Below are 16,601 nucleotides of genomic sequence, written 5' to 3' on the forward strand. Positions count from 1 at the left end.
CAGTTTGCCGCTGCACGTGCATGATCTAGACTAGTGATAGGGAAGCTAAGATGTAGAACGGATGGATCTTCGACCGAGTTTTATAGAAGTGGTCAAGTAACGGCAACGACGCTGACGAGCCTCTAAGTGGTCCGGATATCATCAGGATCTTGTGACAAACTACAGACAAACTATGATACACTTCTGGGAAACATAATAAATGTTGCTTGTGTAGAATCACAAATACTGGGTAAAAATAAAATACAGTGTTTTATGATCTAGACTACATAACAGAGTTTCTTCTCTGTTAGATTAAGAGGCATTATTTCAAGCAACATGTTTATGGCCTGGATTTTAGAGAAATATCGTTAAGTAGAGCTAAAACAAGCAAATACGACACGTTTTGGTGCTGTTTGTATAGGAAATGTCCTCTTTTCTGTGGAAAATGTGCCCACAGTCAGTGATCGTAGGGAATAATAAATAGTACTAACCAAGGTACCAGCTGATCTTAGTCAGTAAATACCTCGTTGTGTTGCCTCGTTTATTCACACAAATCTTTCACTCGTTGTTTTCTTAAAATCATTACCTCTCTAGTGGGTGTTCCAAAATCTAATCCAACTAATAATCTACGAATTGGTTGGATAACAATATTAAACAAAAGGTACACCACACAAACCCATCCTCAAAATATTCTTCAGCTGTCCATAATGATAACAAATCTATCAGATGTGTATTTCAACTGAGTGAAAAGTATATTACAAACTGATGTAAACAGTGATTAAATGAAGTAATTGGTAGTTAAGCAGCTGATAAGCTAAGTTCCGTCGTGGTTCTTGGGGAAGAAAGCGAAACAAAAAACACTTCCTACTAGCGCCGCGCCGTCACAGTGTTCGGTCAGACCAGAACCATGTTATGTTGAGTGACGAAAGATCCAAGAAATCGTAGATAATGTCCCGGTGCTGTACCAGGTTGATGCAACTTATGTAAGCTGTACCAAATAAATAGATAATCAGTCTACTTAAATTATTATACGTAGAATAAGTATTACTAGAACATGTGAAACCAATAATAATCTGCAGCCAACTGACCACCCGTTGTTTTACCATTGTATAATTTTAAAACACAATCTACATCAATTTATAATGTTCAGCAGAATTGGTAAGCGAAATTTTACTTGATAGTCTAACTAAAAAATGGCTTTTATTAAAAATCAGGGGAAACTTTTGTTTTCACTGTATACAAATTCAACTACAACGGAATGTATTATTTAAATACGCTATTTTAATTCACTTTAATTCATGCATTGGATCACACACTCCTGTTCTGCTTGTACACATATGTCCTACGACACACACTCTCTTACACACACACATACACAACCTCTACTTTCTCCTGACCTTGGTCCTCTCACGTATCACGTTCCACGCTTATTACAGTAGTTTGTTGCTCTTTCATTCATCAATTACGTGCCAGTTTCTTCCGTACTCGTCCTCGCTGTAACAGAGACAGATGACGCCCAGCTGTTAGAGATCGGACTTTCATTCGTGTCATTTAATTTCAAGCTCCAATTTTAATCTGTCGAGTTCTAGTTTCAAAGTATGAAAATACGTATTTTATGAACCAACAATCGATATTCCATTACAAAAATTGTTGATTATATGGATCGATTAGTTGATGCTTACAATTCACATTTCAACCATTAGAAGATTTTTGTTATTAGTTCGAATTTATAAAGTTTATTCGATGAATATAAGCCTAAATAATATGATACCTATGTATAAATACTATCTGATACCAACTTGGTTTAAATCTGAAGAGTACACGTTTCATTTGAAATCAACAAGGGTAGGATTCTTAAATCTGAAATGGAGCATATTTCATCCAATCCACAACATCACAGCTTTAGAGGTACAGTAATTATACCATATCACTATCTTAGTTATGTTACAGGGAATACATCCAGCCAATCTCCACGTCGAGTGAGGAGACGGAGGAAATGTACGACGAATTGTTGTCTTTAGCCAGGAGAAGAAGACATCAGCAACACCAGCCAAGACACTTCGGCCTCAGCACATTCGGCCACCTCAAGATAGACTACTCCTGCAACTGGTCCAACCTGGACAGATATATTGCTCATGTGTAGAGGCCCACACTGGTGAGTGGCAAACAAGGTTAAACAAAGGTATTTGGTGACTTATCATTTGATTGATAGTCGACCACACAACTGTCAAAAAAATTTGTATTCGTTAATATGTATTCAATTCAATTTCTTTTAGGCATTCTTATCGACAAAATGATACGTGGGGTGATTTATACCACTTGTAATTATTGACTTAATTTAAATGTTGGTTATTTGCATTTTGAGCAAGTGACATGTTGGCCAAATTCACATTGATGGCACCAGTTACAATATAGCCGGATTGGGTAGCTAAGTAGTACAGTGCTCGTAGAAGGTGTCAATCCTGAGAAGGGTCGGTAGCTTTTTGTTGTTTTAATCTGAACCCTGATGTCAACCGAGTGTGATTTTTTAAACAAAAATGGGGTTAGTTCGTGGCCTAGTTTTAACCTTTGTCAGAACACACAGGCATGTTCGGAGAACCATTGAAAATAGTAGAACCGCGTAGAACATATAGATCAAATCAAGGGGGCATAGCAATTTGCTGGTACAGAACAAGAACATATAAACCAATATGAGTTAAGTTGAGTATAAAGTAGTCTTGTATTACTGACTATGACTACCTGTTTCTTTTGCCAAGACCATAGCCAAATGATCAAGGACACTTGGGTCCAGTTTTGACTTATCAAAACGATTCTGAACACTCAGTATCGAACCTAGGCTAGCTCACTCATCAGACCCTGTCAAGACATGTCCAAGTGTCTTGTGCGTTTTCTATCGACGTTTGTTCATCTTATATCCCAGCTGACACTTCCTCATCTATGCTCCAAGTCCTAATTTCCCTGTCAGCGCCTAAGCAACAGTTACAGTTCCTAGTCCAATTTCACTGCACCTGCCTCTCACTCTTCACTTTCTAGACTACACCGAACACCTCTCACTAAGCTGCATCTGACGTCACGTCAAAGTCACCTGATGCTTGAGAGGAATGCTAGGCGCATTATTCTCCGATTTAAACTATTCAATACTAATATAAATATATACGAAATACCCACTTATGGACTTAATTTACATAGCCATTTTTGCTACAAAAGATTAAGACACTAACAAATAAATCCCGTTTGTAAAACTATTTAAAACAATATGATATTTGGGTTACATTTTCATCACAATCTATATTTTATATATGAGTCCTTAAATAAACTATATATTTATATACACTATAAATATCAAATTAATATTTACTTTGTGTGTTCTAGGTGTGGCCATTGTGGACTGATGGGTTCCAAAGACGTCTGCTACAAGGTTTTCTGCTTTTTCGTCTGAAATAAGAACTTGCAGATATTGAACACAATTAATGTGCAACTATTTTTAAATAAGGTGTATTATATTTTTGACCATGTGATAAATGTATTCCCTGTTTTGCTTCTTAACTATTGTCCCAATACTGTATGTTATTATCATGTAAATATGGGATATATATATATATATGTTATATAATTATAGAGACATTGTTTGGTTGTCCATTGTGAATCCTTTGTTTTTATACCTTAATACAGATATCAATCCATTCATTTATAACCATAAGTGTATAGCTGTCATAAACCCAGCTGTAATAACTTTCTATTAATAGTCTGTTGTGGCTCATTTGAATTTACCATATTTGTTTATATGATAACAATAGCATTTGCAATTATATTTGTATTTCTTCTATGTATGTTTTCTTCATAACATTTTTCATTCCTATGTTGTTTTAAAATATTAGTTTTGTAAATAAATATACATTGGTTTTAAAATTTTTTTGTTAACCTTTTTCCCGTGAAGTAGACATAGCATATATTTTGAAGGTTTGGTAAGTTTTAAAACAAACAATATTTTAATAATTTAGTTGAGTCACGGAAGAAGATTGTGCCATTAAATGCATCTTTCCTTACGAACCATTTAATTCATGTCAGCTGAAAGAATAAAACATTTATTGTCCATCCACTATCTTATTATAAACCCAAAAGAGAACATTTAAGTTGTTAGTGAAAAATGAGACACTAAATCAATTATGTTTTATTTTGGGTAGAACCCAAAATAAAAATAAAACCAATATAAACAAAGTAAAAACAATATAAAAAATAAAATAAATAAAAATATATAATAAAAATCCAATAAAAACAAAATAAAAACACCCCAAATAGAACCTAAACAACTGACTTTGAATAGTTTCAAGTAAACTTCTTATCCTACTATAAATATGCAGTATACATACAGAAGTTTAACATTAGCACATTCGTTGAGAGAACCATTCAATTATGTTCATTATGAGTAAAAATACTGAATTAATAGGTTTCCCCTACAGATATGTGAATGAGTTAATACATTTTGGTGTAAATAAACATTTAATTTAATTATTTCATCATAATCCAGTTTTTCAGCTTCAATTTTGTCATCGTCAGACAAATGACGAAGTGTAGTAGGCACTGAACTGTGGTATTTAGTAAACAATATTTAGATTAAAAATCAAAGTAAATAACATCCAACTCATTGTTGAGACTTCGCTAATTTCACCTATCAATATATTTCGACCAAGTCGTATTTCATAATAATTTAACAAGTTGAGGTGAAATTATAGCATTTACATTCCATACTTCAAACATAATTTAAAACAAAAACTCTAACAATATATTCACAGTTTAAATAACCATTAAACATATTAAATATAGTCTACTCGATCGTTTGAAATTGAAATACTCAAATAAATACAAACATAATATTGCAAAACTTCCCTGATTAGGAGTAATATGATGTTATTCAAACGTCATCATTAACTATAGCATTATAAAAGCTCAGTGCTCATAACTATCCAGGTTCCATTTAAAGTTTAAATAGAAACCAACTACCTTCATTTAGATTACTGTTTTATTCGTTAACGGGTTCTAATTTTTTTATTTATATTCATTTATACAATCACAAGTGAATAGGTTTCACTTTATAATACGTTATGTTTTTAATAGTTTAACATTTCCATTTATTATACTAAATTATGAAATGGGGGTATTTCAGAATGCTCAAGCCCCTCTAGGAAATAATATCTAACACTGTCCATAAACATAATAATTTATAAAATTAGAGTCTTACAACGTCTAAGTCTCATAATTTCTAAGTCTTTTTTTGCATCAACCGTGACTGATTGTTTCACATTTTGAGATATTCCTATATTCTAATATTCCTGGGTATTTTTAATAGTGTTTTAGCGAATTTCCCTATAGGGAAGTAGCTATTACCGTAGGTGGCACGGAAATACCTAGACCCGGGACCGATTTACTTTTTCATTTTGATGTCCCCAGAGGCCAAAAACACCATTCGTTCAAATTTTTATATATGTACGGGGGGTTTTATGGGGTAAAAACTGGGTTTTCTTACTTTTGACCCTCAAAACACAAAATTTCCCAATTTCTCTTTAGACCATTTTAAAGAGCTTAAAAAAACAAATAATTTATTATGTAAAAGTATTTTTGTTCAATATTAGTAACGGAGAAAATTTAAAAAATTGTAAATTTAAAATTTCCATGTTATTCTTAAGGAGAATATTGTCAAATGTTGTAGTTTGCTTGTTTATGGATATATTTTTAACAAACTTGGCAAATTTATTTATTTTGTACTAAGCTATCAATATTTTACTCAAAAACACACTTTATTAGTTTCCTTGTAGCAGCAAACCTAGGTACTCGTTAAACCTAATGTTATTAAAATATATTTAACTGAAAATCAATTCAGACATGGAAATTCGGTTAGTCGGCAGGTTTGCTGCGGCGGGGGTATTTTAGAGTTTCTCTGATATGCATAATGAGCTTTTTATTCCTCTTCCACATTGTTTTATTTATGTTTTTGTGAAGGGTGGTAGAATGTGGACATTACAAAACGCTCCATTATAAATTAAAGTCACATTTCATCACTTAACGTTAATCTTCCTGACATTACAAACAACCTGTCGTCACTAAGTTACCATTTCTCTTACGTTAACTTTCGGCGTTTTTGGTTACAGAACTGTCGTAAACTTGTTTTAATGCGTTTATTCAACTTGAAACATTTTCGATGTATTCTATTCCCACTTTATTTCATTATAGTGTGTAATTATTTAGAGAATACATTTATAGGTCACAAACTTTTCATTATATTTGCATACACACAGAATCACACCTGACATAATTCTGTTACACATCTTAGGCTCATAATTACTTTTTTCAAGACATGTTTTCGTTCAAATACCCATTATGTCCACATCACAGATTAATTAAAATAAAACTAATTGTCTGACCACGGGCGTAAAACAAAAACACTGCGTCTAACCAGTCTAACCTTTTCCAATAAAAACAATATTGTTTCTGACAGTTTTGTTTGTCCGAAAAACGCTTTTGGCGTTGAGTCTGAAAATAAATAGTTTGTCATGTTGTTATAAAACGGAATTACTTTTTAGGAACTATTATGGCCATTTACCCTCAAGCATATTCAGAGTTTTGATTTTACAGCTTATATCCAATAAAATTATTTATATAAAAAATATTATAAATAATAGTTTGAGAACCTTTAACTAAATAGCAATTTAAGAGTGGATTTTAAGCCATCAAAAAACAATAATTCTTCAAGCAACAAATTTAGTCATCGAACAATCCAAATTTACAGCTCTAGCTCCTAGATAGATTTACTAGATTTACAACAAAGTGTACATTTTGTTTTTGTATTTTATATTTATGCTAAGAAAATATTCACTGTACAGAACTATTAAGGCTTAACACAAGTTGTTAGCGTTTTATGTTGCATCAAGTACCTCAGTGACTCAAATCAAGGTAGAAATTGTCTAAAACTGGTCCATGCAAGGGATGTCTTCTTCAATGTCCAAAGTTAGTTATGTTAGTATTTTCCCACTAAAAAAGGGTTTAAGGGTTTTAGGAAAGTAAATATGAGAGTACTCTTCGCAGAGCATCAATCCCTTCCGTTGTATCCTCTTTGACAGGTAGCCCATTATGTGGCAGGCAGCGGTAAGTCAGTTTGCCGTGTTATCTCTTCGTGTATTGGGTGTCAACGAAGCCAGGGGGAAGGACCAGCTCCGTGTAGTGGTTGGTCTGGCGGAAGCCTAGTGGTGGGGCGGAGCCCCTGACGATGGTCACCTGTTGTACCGGAGGGTATGGAGGCGACAACGGACCTGTCAGGTCTTCTACCATCAGGTCTCCTGGACTGCAACATCAGAAGTACGACGTAAGTTTATGGGACACAGACTACCCAGTGTGGTAAAGTTGAGGCAAACTGGATAGTGGAACAGGACTATGACTGGAGTGCTGCTATTTGGAAAATATACAGTTGGTTTCAGCATTGAAAGAATCGGTTTATATTCCATTAAATATTTTTATAGGCTTTATTTTATAGGTGCAGTATATGTTTAGAAATCAAATATTGACAGCCAAATTGACACACTTTTTTGTATACCAAATTAATTATTAAATGAAGTAGTTATGGATCAATAAGACACAAACGACATAATAGACTAAAGTTAGGCAAAAGTTCTTGTGATGTTAAAGCTTCAGTTGACTTCATTTTGGATAACAAACTGGTACATATTACTGTAGAAACGTTTGATGATATAGACATTGACAGTTTTAACGATCCTGGGGTTGTTAGTGTTTGCACAAAACTGCACAAAATTTGTGTAAACTGCCCTTTGACACTGCCTCGCTATTCAATCCTCTTTCTACGGTTGCATAACACTAAAAATTGTGAATGTAAAAAATAAATCCTTACCCTCAAACTCTGGACTCGCTTGTTAACGTTATCATTCAACAGTTTTGGGCAATTTTCACGGATTTTAATGAAACATCGGTTACGTTGAAAACAATTATTTCCTTGAAGCTATATAATAATTATAAATCTTATCACTTATTGCACTCTGGCCTCACAACTATCATGGAGAATTTGCTAATGTTCTAGTAGAGCATGACTCACATTAGTCAGTTAAGTCTGTTAGTTTTAATTTTAAAATCTGTATGAAACAGGTTAGTTCATAAACTGTACTTGAGCATACAAACAAAATTTAAACACTTTTAAAGCGTACAGTTCATATAATGTAGGCCTACTGTGCCACTCTGCTGGTTTAGTAACTACGTATTTCTTGATCGATTCTAAAAGCATGTAAACTTTCGTAGATGTTACTCAAATTTGTAATTGTGTTTAAATTGAATTGAACGAGAGGAATTCCTACTGACATCTGTAGTAAGATATGTGACATAAAAAACGTATGACATGCCATCAATTAGTTCTAAGGTATCAATAGTGAGTAATATTACTCTACAAATTATATTCATATTTCAGTAAGACACATAATTTATTTTCAATGCGACATCAACTAAGATATAGGCCTACACGCTATGCTTTAAAAATGCATCAAATGTGTCAATTTCACAACTTACTTCACTATGAAGGCCAGAATAATGACGAAAAAATAAATTATTTGTTCAGATCAGAATAATCGCGTAATATCGAGTTGCTATCAATCATATTGTGAGCTCCCTAATGACCCAATATCAATTAGCTAGTAATCTATTAACAATACGGCAATAAATACTGCCCTGAATTATTTCATTTTACTTTAATTGATTCATTAGTCAGAACAAAAAGCATTGAAGAGTTCTCTTTCGTATTTTTTCTTTCAAAACTAGTTCACTTCTATAACTCGTAAATTACCTAGGAAAAGGCTAGAATCCATAAAATATTATGCCAGAAAAAATAATGGAATATTTTAGCTAAGCATAATAATCTTTTCAAGAATAACTTATGAGATTTTCTCAAATATAAGTTCTGTAAATTTTATTTCCAGTAGAATAAGTTCTTAATATCACACACTACAGCTCCTGGAGGTGGTATAACAGACTGCAGAGTAGGTTTTTTGGTGTGTTTTTGCTTTTTTGTGATTTTTTTGGTTGGGGGGGGGTGGGTTAAGAGACCTAGACACATGATTAGAGTGTCTCATTATTTATTCTGTGTAGGCATGGCATGATGGTCCCACATAAGTTGTAGGCTAAGTTATAGTTTAATTCGTACCTAGGGCCGAAAATGAGGTTTTGTCGGCTCGAGATAGTTTTTAAGTTCGAGACGAAGTCGAGAACTTAAATCGATCGAGAGCTGCAAAACCATTTCGGTCCGTGGTACGAACGCTATTTTTCACCACACTATACCCTATTACCACTATTCACCACTAACATAATGCACTCTGATAGTCAACACAACTACAACTTTAAGGTTATGTGAAAAAATAATTTGAGGAATCATCAATAATAAAAATAAATAGTTGCTAGGCAACGGTGACAATAACACAATTCTATTGCAATGCTATGGATTTTGATTGTGTATTTAAAATTCATTCATGTTTTAAGTAAGTAAGCGGACAGCTGATTTTGCGGCCCCGGGCTGTAAAAACCTGCTCGGCGCCCAAATTACGATGACAGCTGGCATGGCCAGCAAAACGTAACTTTCAGCCACCAATTAACGTATGTAATACAGCCAAAAACATCATAGTGTGGTGAAAAATTTGTTACGAACCGATTAAGACCGCAGACCAATCATGTGACTGTGTCTAAAACACAAACGACCCACTAGTCCCTACAAATGCTGCAATGTAATTGGTTTTTAAATATTTTGTAACATTGGAATAAAATAACATAGCGCTGACTTAAGTAAACATAATTTCTAAGATTATCACAGGGTAGACCCTTATGAAAAAGTTTATGTATGGACCACGCTCGAGCGTGGTATTTGTGCTTTAATTTATCATGTAAAGGCGTTGTTGTTGAAGAGGAAGGGGATTGATCGTGGTTTATAGGTAACAATTTAAGGTTTGTTGTATCCATCCTATTTTCAGTTTTATAAAGCAAGGCCATGTGAGATATGCTTATAGATGAATCACTCGGTTGTTGCAGTGCAGCTCAGCCTCCGTTTGCGATTCCCGGTTCCCTGCATGGTCATCTTAGCTAGGTAACAACTTTAAATTGGAAAATGTATTCCGAGCATTTAGGAACTGCCACCCAAAAATATATGCAGTTGGGGAATCGCGAATTACAAACGAAATGCAAGCTGCATCATCATTCTAAAGAGATCAAAAAATGCAAGTGATCACAAACTAAGTACTTTATTGTCCACCACAACTGGATAAATAAAAAAACTCATGTTTTCACCAATAAACAGTGGCCTCCTGTCTTTTCTTCACAACTAACTACGCAGCTAAAGATATACATAAAAAGTCATTTACTACACTCCACCCTGTAAAGTTTAAGCAATGTGACTGTCTACAGCTTACTTGGCGATGATGGCCGTTGCCCTGTGAGAGTTCTTCTTGTTGTACGAGAGGTGAGGTTGTATGATGCCCTCTGGATCAGTCTCCCCGTATCCCGAGGCCAGCGACGCCGACGCCGCCGTGGCGCTGCACGACGCGTTGCGGATGCGGATGAGATTATGGCGTCGTCGCTTGCACGAACCGGCCACATAGGAGGCGAAAGACATGAACACTAGCAGACCCACCAGCATCACCACGAGCCTGTGTAGGGACGCAGTTAGGAACAGTTTGCTTACATTTTGATACACGGTTTGTTTATTTGATCTTATTTGGATAAAATAGTCTGATTGAACTTAAAACAATAGTTTGGACAGTTATTAACAAACAGGTTGGTTCGTTATTGGTACGTAGTTTGATCAAACTTTGGCATACAGTCTGGTCTGATTTAGGCTCAGAGGTTGGATTTGGATACATAGTTTGAACCATGGTTTGAACCAGTTTTTGAGAAGTAGACTGATTCGATTCGATACATGTTTCGGATGGTTTAGAACCAACTGATTGATCAACTTTTGGCACGTTTGATAAAAGGTTGGAACCAAATTTTATTTAATGTAGTTGATCCTTGTTGATCTAATTTTAATTAGGCTAATAGTTTGATCCCATTCGGACACTTGGTTTGGAAAGCTTTGGAGAAACGAGTTGGTCCAACTTTGGCACAAGTTTTGTCTAATCCTACAAATATTTTGATCAATTTGTGGACAGACCTTGATGGGCGTTTTACTAACTATTTCATCCAATTTTTGGTACATAGTTTTATTAAATCTGGATTGGTAAACTTGAATATTTTGGACGAATAGTTTGATTTTAGTTCTCTAGCAATGACAAAAATAATTTGGCAATAACACATTTTTAGCTGCTCACAAATTTATCCAATTTAGAATCTTGGTTTATACAGTTTGAACAATTGATTTTCAGTTTAGCACAGTGTTAACACATAATTGTATCCCGTTTCGGAAACACGGTTAGTTTGGTCCTACAATTTAAACACTCTGATAAATGTTATACTGTCAATATTTTGTTGCTCCAATGTCTGTATTATGTATATGTCAATACTTTTGTAACATTTGGACACGGTTCACTCCTTATTGTCACATAATTTGATCCAATTTGCATTCTTTTATCTAGCTTGGACGCATAATTTGATGTTGATTAGACTCATAGCATTGACTATTGGATACTGAAGTAGACATCCCATCTATGTATATAGACCTGCTGTCGCCAATTTGTTATTAAAAGAGTGTGAGCAAGTCACAGAATGCGCCAGTGCCTAAAGTTCAATTTTCTACCTCATTTTTCGACCAAGTTGACGGGTCATAACAGTTGCTATAGCTCACAATTAGTCATTTAACTTGGTAAAAATGTTTGTGTACCTGTCAACAGAAATGAGTACTTTGAATCAGCACAATCTGTCGGTGGCTCACATCAACTACTAATAATTTTGATTGAAAAACTGGCTATATAGGGGTTGGAATGTCTAGTTGTATTAATAGTCAAAGCTTCAAAGGTCAAAGGTTCAACCAGTTTACACTCACATGAAGACAGACTTCTTACGTTTTAAAAAGTATACATGTATATTAGTAAAAGTCACATAATATATTTTATGATCCTTACCAAAAATACCAGTTTGTCCATAAGTCTTTCTGGTGTCTAGCCACGATACAGCAACTGCCGTAGCAGCAAAGGCCATTAAACTTATGGCATCTGCAAAAGTTTCCATATATTTATATACCATGGTATATGTATATGCCATGCAAAATATTTATTTATATGGGTTTTATTACTGAAAAACTCTTGACAAAACCTCTTGATCCATCATCTACCCACCTGAAAATTATGTTAATCAAATCTGCTGAACCTTTACACAGACGGTGAAGAAAATTTCACCAGTGGCCGTAAAACATAATGTTGTTTACACATTTACAGTGTGAGCATCCCGATTTTCTTTCGTTGTCACACTATAAGTAAAGCAACAATGAATGAAAGGGTGTGCTTAACACATCAATTAAACTATGCCATTTTAGTAAATATTATGCCTGAGGCTATTAACACTGAGATTTTGATGTGGGAACCTATTCTTGTGCAAAAACCCGTAGATTGTTTGGACCACGTTGCACGCTTGGTCAACATGGCACTGTTCCAGATTGGAAAATAATGGTGAACTGGGTAAAATTATTTAGGATAAACGCAAACCTTAAAAATAATCGGTGGGTGTCGCAAATCTCTTTTTACACCAGCAAATGTTGAAAGAGTGCGAGTAGCAGTAACTCAAAAGTCCAAAGGGATTTGCCAGGAATCTTTTGTTGTTGAAAGCTTTACGTTGGCTCCTCTTTTTTTTTGGGGGGGGGGGGTTATTCTAATAAGTTACTTGAAGTTCGAGATTCCTCAAAGTCATCGCACAGATTTGCTTGAACCGAAGCTAAGAATTGTCCAAAATCTAAAGTGATTCCTGAAGAAATGCTGGAGGAGTATTTTATGGAGTTTTCAAGTGACTAAAAAGGAATGTCAAGTAAGACAAGGACGTCACTTGCGGGTTTTTTTCAAGAAATTGAAAAATGACTTTGTTAAGTTAATATGGCAAAAGATAACCTGTGTTTTGATGTGCTATTTATATACATAGGGAGAATATTCTTGAATTTTTACTACTTATAAATTGTGGTGCTTTCATTGCCCCCCCCCCTGTATTATTTTATTCGGTTGTATACTAACTTCAAAATTACAGTAGTGAAATTATACATTAATACTGATAAGAAGCACTACAATCTTGTGCGTACAAAAATCATGATGTATGCAATACTATGACGCACTCGATAGTTACATTGACGTGTCATAAGTACTCGGCTTCTGCTAGTTACATAGTATTATATGATTTGTCTATAAGATATGATATGATTTATAAACCTCTGGCTTTTAAGTTAGTTGAATCTCGCAAGTGAACTTAGGTGTAGCTGTGTCCGGCTTTGCCCCACTTGAAACTTGAGCACGCAACGGAAAATGCCACTTACGGTACTAGTTGTGAAATTAATATATGGATAACCTCTCCAATAGTTTATTTCGTACAAAGATTATTTTCTAAAAGCATCGACTAGTAAGCTATAAACTACTTACTCTGGGTTTTTCGTAAGGTTGTGTATCAGCAAGCTGCACTCTAAGTAGCTCATTCCCATAACCTGTTGACTGGTCACGCCTGAAAATTATATTTCATTCAATTTGGTCGTTCTTGGATCTCTCTTTTATTTGCAACTCCTAAATGTTTAAGATTTAATAAGCTAACTTAACAAGTTGTCTACTAGCTTTCACACTCCTCTGTTTGAGGACTCTTATGTGACCTGGTGGTGAATGTGTTAACTGATGAGGTTTGTTTTACGTGACATCCAGTCAAAAGATATTCTGTGTAGTTATTGTTATGGACTTAGTGACTACAGTGGTTTCATAGTCCAAACTCTATCATCGGGTTATAAACGTCAAGTTAATTGGTCCAATGGTGGTCCCCCCCCCCTCGATGTTGAAGCCGTCATGATTTTTTTGGACCCGATGCTCAGACCTAATTATTATTGTACCTATCTCTGTTATTTTTCATTCACTATGCTGTAGAAGGTAGGACAGTGGAAGAGCAGAAGTACTATTCGTGATATAATAGTCTCCAGCGTATTATGTGTCATATTTAAATCATGCCAATCTTAACTAGTTCGATGATTTACTTATGATTACTAAACAGATGCAAATTGTAATCACTGCAACTACACAGGATCATTTTACTTATGCACATGTGAAATAATCCTCAAATGCTTATTTCAAAGTTTTAGAGGCTATCCAATATTATCTAAAAATAATACTGTATATCTAATGCGGCCTTGGGGGCTAGCTATCCCACACTGCAAAGTTCAGGTTCAGTTCAAAACAAACCCCTCAAATTAGTATGTTCCTTCTTTTTTCTTAACATGGTAAAGCAAGTACCTAACACATGTTTAATCTCTGTAAACAATCTCTGAATAAACAAAAAAGTTCTAATTTAAAAAACAAAAACAATGCCAAGTGGTCTGTTGACCTTTACTAATCGGGCAACCACTGGCTTCAGACCTAAATTTTCATTTTCTTGCGGAATACCTACCAAGTTATAATTTAGGAATCTACTTCGTATTTCAAGTTGAAGACATTAAAAATTGAAATAGTTAAAAAATCTAGTATTGTCAGAAATCTCGCATAGGGAATGAAGATAATTTTTAACTTGGTATTCCGATTTAAAATATTCCTTTATGTTCGAAACCCATGTTTGCCTGAAGGAAAAACGCTATTACTCGGCAATACTCTAGGGATTTTCTAATTATCTGTTCAAGCCTACTCCAAATGTCTACTTGATCTTATCTATTGTCTAATCTACTCACATGTCTGCTGGGAAGCATGCCGCTGGGCAAGAAATGTAAGGAAATACAGGTTCAGATCAATATCCAATGTTTGATGTCTCTAGGCAACAGACGACAACAGCTGATAGTGTTGTTTGTTTTATCACTTCACTGACTTTTTTCAGCAACGTTTACTGTGTAGTTCAATCATCCCTTTAAGATTTATCAGGGGGTTTCCACGCTTTCATATTACCTATCCTAAACTATCAAAACTCTAATTTTACAAATTAAATAAGCGGGATTTCAATAGTAACAGGATACTGCATCCATTCTTCGTTTAAGAAATAATACAGTGTTAAACGTAGTGCGCTAGTATCATAAAACAACTCAATAGTTCAAACTGTCTCATAAACGTTAGCATATCGCAAATTAAATTCATGTACAGACAATTATCATTAAGGGGATGAAAGATATTATTTACGTTGTTCATATATTTACATATCGATCCTCTTTTGAGCACATAAAATACAAACAAATTACAAATAAATTCATAATATTTATATTTAATTGCGTTATATATGTTGAATATTATATAAAATAATATATACTAGTGGCAAGTAGGGACGTATGTCCTTGAAAACCTCAAAATGTAAAACACCTTATTGTAATGCAATTGAACAAACTACGAATCAAATTATTTATTTGTCAAGATGTATATCCCTGTTCACCATATCTTTGTGTAAAAAGGTATCTCTGTTTTCTTTTTAGACATTGACTGTTTACAATTAACATAATGTTCTTCTTCTCACTTTTAATTTTTGACAACAGCTGGAGTTTCATAACAATGTTTGTTTCCCATGTCAATCTCGTGGAGATATACGAAACTTTAAAGGGCCCCAGGGCCTCACTCTCTAATTATTTTCCTAAAAAGAAAGTTTCCTGCACAACTTCACATTACGCTCTTTCCAATGACACCAAAAACATGTCAATCGGTTCAGTAGTTTCGGAGGAGTAATTATTGTCCCAAAAAACCTGCTTGCGTCCTACTAGAGGTCGTCCAATGGTCGAAAACTCGACCCAAAATATGACTGTAGGCCCCCTAATGTACGTACATCTTCTCTATTTTCACCTCACGCTGTAAATAAAACATGTGATTGGAATTGCATTAATTTGTTTACCTAACCCGCCATGTTAAACTTCCCTATCCTAAGCGTGATGTATACAACTTCCTTACTTCTCGAGTGATGTAAAGTATCAAAAAACTCACTCGGTGATGTAATGAAACCCATTTAAATAACATTGAGTGGATAACTTAAAAAATATAACTCTATGGAGCCAACGACGTTTAACGCTAGAAATCAGCTGTGTGCTTGAATTTTATTGTTATTGTTATGTTTTGGAGAATTTTCCTAACCTAGCTTTTGTTTGTAAATGAACCTTACTGTTATAAGATGAGTGAAATGGGTAATGAAAAATATTGTTCGTAACCTCCTGTATATTGTCGGGTCAGGTAAAATCTTGTACGTTACACGTTACGCAAGAGCGTGTTTACATCACTTAGGTAAATTATGCAACTCGCTTCGCTCGTTGCACAACTTTCACCTGCGTGATGTAAAAACGCTCTTACTACACTTGTAATGTAAATAGCTATTTGATATTCTGTTAATATTTGGTTATTTCGTCATTAGCATAGCAACCCAAAAGGCCCATGTTAATTTTTTTCAAATTTAAATCTATTTTTTGTGATTTTTTTGCCTATTTTATTTTATAAAAATATTTTGCACATCCACAGGAAAATTTC

General features: G+C 34.5%; 1 protein-coding gene across 1 annotated transcript; it reads right to left on the reverse strand.

The window, feature by feature from the left end:
• Window positions 1-6,854: 6,854 nt before the first annotated feature.
• On the reverse strand, window positions 6,855-13,640 carry LOC129002001 (uncharacterized). The gene is made up of 4 exons (XM_054429480.1): window positions 13,566-13,640; window positions 12,072-12,161; window positions 10,425-10,661; window positions 6,855-7,315 (listed from the first exon to the last, which is right to left on the reverse strand). The coding sequence occupies exons 1-4, from the start codon at window positions 13,622-13,624 to the stop codon at window positions 7,138-7,140; spliced, it is 564 nt and encodes a 187-aa protein (XP_054285455.1). The 5' UTR covers window positions 13,625-13,640; the 3' UTR covers window positions 6,855-7,137.
• Between the last annotated feature and the right edge of the window lie 2,961 nt (window positions 13,641-16,601).

The sequence above is a fragment of the Macrosteles quadrilineatus genome, unplaced genomic scaffold (assembly GCF_028750875.1).
Source record: "Macrosteles quadrilineatus isolate MER2022 unplaced genomic scaffold, UCM_ALF_1.0 Scaffold_9__3_contigs__length_116548681, whole genome shotgun sequence".
NCBI classification, from domain to species: Eukaryota; Metazoa; Arthropoda; class Insecta; order Hemiptera; family Cicadellidae; genus Macrosteles; species Macrosteles quadrilineatus.

Coding starts and splice junctions, on each gene's coding strand:
- LOC129002001 (XM_054429480.1), bottom strand. CDS start 13,624: ATGGGAATGAGCTACTTAGAGTGCAGCTTGCTGATACACAACCTTACG. Junction 10,662..12,071: donor TGGACAAACTGGTATTTTTG/GTAAGGATCATA, acceptor GTCCCTACACAG/GCTCGTGGTGATGCTGGTGG. Junction 7,316..10,424: donor GCAACGGCCATCATCGCCAA/GTAAGCTGTAGA, acceptor CTGATGTTGCAG/TCCAGGAGACCTGATGGTAG.